General features: G+C 36.3%; 1 protein-coding gene across 1 annotated transcript in view; it reads left to right on the plus strand.

Moving 5' to 3' along the window:
* Positions 1–1629: 1629 nt before the first annotated feature.
* Positions 1630–5131, plus strand: part of LOC106469216 (A disintegrin and metalloproteinase with thrombospondin motifs 20-like) — a 113302-nt gene continuing 109800 nt past the window's right edge. Inside the window, exon 1 of the mRNA XM_022397666.1 lies at positions 1630–1889. Coding sequence (XP_022253374.1) covers positions 1760–1889 — 130 coding nt within the window. The 5' untranslated portion in view covers positions 1630–1759. The remainder of the gene's footprint in view (positions 1890–5131) is intronic.

Below are 5131 nucleotides of genomic sequence, written 5' to 3' on the forward strand. Positions count from 1 at the left end.
AAGTATCTGGGTGATAGAAAAGGATCTGAAGCACGAGTGTTAAACTGTACATATTTGGTGATAGAAGAGGATCTGAAGCCCTAGTGTTAAACTGGAAGTATCTGGGTGATAGAAGAGGCTCTGACGCATTTGTTTAAACTGGACATATTTGGGAAATAGAAGAGGATCTGAAACATTGATGTTAAACTGGAAGTATCTGGGTAATAGAAAAGGATCTGAAGCACAAGTGTTAAACTGTACATATTTGGTGATAGAAGAGGATCTGAATCATTAATGAAAACTGGTCGTATTTGGGTAATAGAAACGGTTGTGAAGCACTAGTGTTAGGCTTGAGGTGTATGGGAATAGAAGACTGTAAGACTGGCAATAAAACAATTCTTGAATCAGAACTATAGGAATGAACGTTTCAATATTATAAAAGTACAGAAAGCTGAAGAAGTTTTGAACCAAAAGCAATCAAATTTATCTGTTTCTCGAATTTCGCGTAAAGCTACACAAGGGCTATTTGCGCTGGTTGACCCATACTTTTAAAATGATTGACTAGAGGGAGGGCAGTTAATCAGCATCACCCACAGCCAACTGTTCAACTAGTCTTGTCAGACGGGATAGTGGGATTTGGCTGTCACTCTTATAATGCACCACTATCTCAAAGTACAAGCCATGATTTGTTCTGTTTTTGTAGCAACCGGACGCAAATCATGGCACGCTAATCACTAGGACGCGCTGCTGTACAGAGTTTAGATCATAAATACCAAACTTTGTGTCATTGCTAATTGGGAGAGAGGTGGCGTGGTTTAGTGTATATCGCGTACGAATTGTGAATCAAATGGTTCATGGCTCGCGTCCCATGCCGAAAAATGTGCTCCGCGTTTTGGAGCCATAGATGCACAGTGAGAGTGATGGCTAGATCCGATTACTCGATTAAACAAGAGTATTCGAAGGGTTGGCGGTGGGCACTGTTGGCTCCTTGTCTTCCTAAATTATGGACTACCATGCATAGGTATAGATAACTCTTGTGTAGTTTTGCGCAAATGTTATAAAGTAAACAGTTTCGAAATATCTTTATTGTTATTATACAGGTATTAATTTCCTGAACAAAACCTTTTCCTTAATTTGACCGATATTTTATCTGATATAGTATTTTTTTTTCTCTGTTTAAAATGTATATTCTAATGGTGCAGTTACATAGTATATTGATTGATCTTCATTACTACTTAATAATATTCAATAAATATTAATACTAACCAGAAATAGTAATTACAAGTTCATTTGACACTGCACCTAATAATGCAGGTTAAGGTGTTTTTTTTTAAGTTTAATAAGGCAGGTTAAGGTGTTTTTACAGTTTTAATAAGGCAGGTTAAGGTGTTTTTACAGTTTTAATAAGGCAGGTTTAGGTGTTTTTTACAGTTTTAATAAGGCAGGTTAAGGTGTTTTTTTCAGTTTTAATAAGGCAAGTTAAGGTGTTTTTACAGTTTTACATTTTCCTCCGTTTATTTTTAATGTAACTAGACTTGAATTAGTGCTTTAAAAAAATCTAGTTCTTACTTCTACCACTAGAGGTTTTTAAACTCCTAAGGCTGGTTTGTTAAGTATACGTCACAGAAAGACGTCCCACCAGCGTTCATCACGTCGTGGACTGGTGTAGTTACGGTCGGTGGATACTACCTTAGTTCCTCAGTCGAGTAGTGTTGTGACACCAGACTTTTCGTGACTTGGCTGAAACTGATCAACTTGATAGACTAGGGATGCATCACGCATGTTTCTTCCTATCACAACTGACAATTTGAAAGTGTTTGGGCCTCTAGGCTCTATTACCATGTGGTGGGTAGTCACGTGCGCGCTTCTTGCAGGACTTACCGTAAAGAAAGCGTGGACTTTTACATCAGGTGGGTACCCTGAAAAGCACGTGTTTTTTCAAATCTTTTAAGAACGGACTTGGCTAAAATGAAATCATCACTTTTATTCAGCTTAGTATTGTGTTGTTTGTTGTTTTCAATTCCTTAAGACTTTCATAACTAAAATAATGATTACTAAGTTCAGTTTTAATGTGTGTGTCTGTCTGTGTGTGTGTGCTTGTGTGTGTATTGCAAGAACAGCCATGCTCCTTTTTCTTTTTTGTCGAATCTGTAACGACGTTTTCAGCTAACACATTAACTGGGTAACAGACTGAGCGATATAGTGGAAGGCTGTTCTTAATAAGTAAGTGTAAGACTCGTTGTGCATGCTAAGTGCTTTCTATCCTATTCAAAGTTAGTCTACGTAATCTACATAGTGATCAAACCAGTTTAATAAATTTAGAAATTTTAAACACTGTTGTCTTTTTTCCCAGTTTGTTTTCTTGCACTTATTTCAAGTTCGTAGTGTTATATTTTCTTCATTTTCTAGCATTTTAACTTTCAATTAAGCATTTTAAATGTGTCACACTTTAGAATTTGTGTTTACATATCTCCCCTTCTTATCCTTTCGGTATTGATTTATACTTTTTTAACTCGTGCTCCCCAGCGTTATGAACGTGTAACTGCAAGGCTTCTGCCCCCCCTCCCCGAGGCACTAGGTTACTGGTAGTCGTGCAGTCATGACGTCACTGTTTTCTTTTTTGAAACTGTCTACTTGGGGGTGAAGAGCAAGGTTTTCTGTTTCACTCAGTCCAGATATCTCGTATCACGGTCTTGGCTTAAATTGCTACTTTAAAAGTACAGTTGTGATTAGTCAGCTGTCATTAGGATAACATTCGTGTGCTAGTTTTATTTGGGGCAAAACTTTGTTTAATGGTTTATTTGATTATTTGGACCTAATTGTGTTGTGTCGAATATACAACCCCGAATGTTATTACAGCGTTTGGATTTCATCTTGGGCGTGCATTTAAAGGTAAAACTGGTAACAATCTTGGGCATCATTTAAAAAAAAAAAATAGCTGAAAACAGTCTAGGACATACTTTAAATGTAGAAACTGGTAACGGGTTTTCTTGTTTAAAACAAACGTCTTTTCCATCAGAACAAATTAACAATATGTAAATTACATTGTTAAGCTTTTTAAGGTGAATTTTTGTAGTCACAACTCCTATTATGATGATATTTTACACTTTTTATTTTTATCGATGATTCTTTTTTTCCATTGAAAAATATTCTAACTGGATGTGTTAGCACTTTCACGTGAAGATGTGTTGCTCCGGTAAGTTGTTAACATCTTTGCAGTTGCTCAGAGTTGCAGGCCCTGAATGGATTTTACCACCAGATGATTTGGCGTTATGTAAACTGAGGTCATTGGTTATTTCAGAGTATTTGTTTTGAAGAAAATTTTCCCTTACTCAAGCAACTGCGTTCAAATTTATCATTAAAGATTCTTGATTCTTTGATGCTAAGCCGAAGTAAGCGTTTGACTAATAATCAGATGATTACAAGTTTCTGCATAACGCAGATACCAGAAATGTTTGATGGAGAATAATACTGAATACGCACTAACAAAAAAAAAAAAAAAAAGGCAAACGCAAGTGAATAAAACAAAATTTTTCATGCAGTAACGTAATATTAACCGAATAGCTAACTTCCATCTCTCTGTATCGTTGCAACTAGCTTCTGGGGTGAAAAGAAGGCTTTTTAAAACCAGGTCCCTGCTGCCGTATCCCACAATCCTTAGATTACCTACATCAACGATAATTCCAATCAAACGTGTTAAAGGGAGGCAAATTCCCAATTCCCACCAACTCATTTATGTGTGTGTATCGCTCCTAGAAATGAGCCGAACTTCACTCCTTGGGACTGACATAAAAACAAGGTCAAGCAGGCATAGCCTCTATGGAGTAGTCATTATAGTTTGCGGAATGTAATCATCATCTAAAGTAAATAAAGGATCAGAGTGAGTTTAGAAAATATTATCTGCATAACATACCGTATATTCTGTATATGTATATATTTTAACATACATATATATTCTATACCAGCTATAAAGGGTTGAAATGATGAGTTCTGGAAATTGTTACACGCATCCCTTCCACGGTTAATTTACAAAGCCATCATATTGTTCACCACGGGTCAACTCCAAGAAGTTGGTTGCTTTCTGGTTGTTCTTTCAGCACACTGACACCAGATTATGCTACCCACTAGATTTGTATGTGTTGAGAGTAGATGAAGGAGATGAGTTCGAAGCTACTAACACAGTCGTTAGAAAAACCAAAATCCTCAATTCAACGTCACGACCAAACAGTCTCTGTAGTATTTCCAATTAAACATACACACACTTAAGACGATAGAATGTTAGTCATTCCTAGTTGAAAAGTTCGAGAGAGAGTGTGGCAGTGATTATTGTGTCGGGCTACAGATAGAAAGGTCCAGGGTTCGAGATGTTGCTGCTGAACACTCCGCATTTGCATCTATGGGTGTATTATAAAAGTGACAATCAATCGTGTTATCAGTTCATAAACCCGGCCGATAGTCGTGGGGTCGGGTGTTGCTCACGTCTTCCTCTGGTCAATAGTTCAAAATTTTAACGATGGCTATACCTACAGTTCATTTCTTGTCATTGTTTCGATTTTTAATATCAACAAGCACACAGAAACTGCATGATATGAACAACAGCAAAAATAGTGAAAGTAGGGTCTACCAGGTTCCTCTAAACTATCACGAAACTACTGACTGTTTCTGTAAGTTATACGAGTTTTTTTGTTTTTTTTTCAATACAGTTCATGGTGACTATTCTACGGTGGCGCCACCATTTAACATTGTGGTTAAATCCGTAACGTGCATGAGTTTTGTTTATTATATAAACTGATTTTTAGTGTATAACGCTTTAAGATTAAGTTGAACGCTGTTATGGAACTTTTATGAGTGAGATGAAGAATAGGTAACTGTAACATTTGCGAGAAGCCTATAATTCTGTAGTGTGTAATCTTAGGCTACTGTAACTTGCACTAGTGACGTAAATAAATTTCCCAGAGAAATAGTTGGCTTTTGTATGAATGTAGGTCGTAGCCTTGTGATGTTTATTACATGTCAGTTTTTTTATTGTGATGTTTATTACATGTCTAGTTTTTTATTGTGATGTTTATTACATGTTCTAGTTTTTTATTGTGTATGTTTATTACATTGTTCTAGTTTTTTTATTGGGTATTGTTTATTACTATTGTTCTAG

The sequence above is a fragment of the Limulus polyphemus genome, unplaced genomic scaffold, assembly GCF_000517525.1.
Source record: "Limulus polyphemus unplaced genomic scaffold, Limulus_polyphemus-2.1.2 Scaffold3360, whole genome shotgun sequence".
Classification (NCBI taxonomy): Eukaryota; Metazoa; Arthropoda; class Merostomata; order Xiphosura; family Limulidae; genus Limulus; species Limulus polyphemus.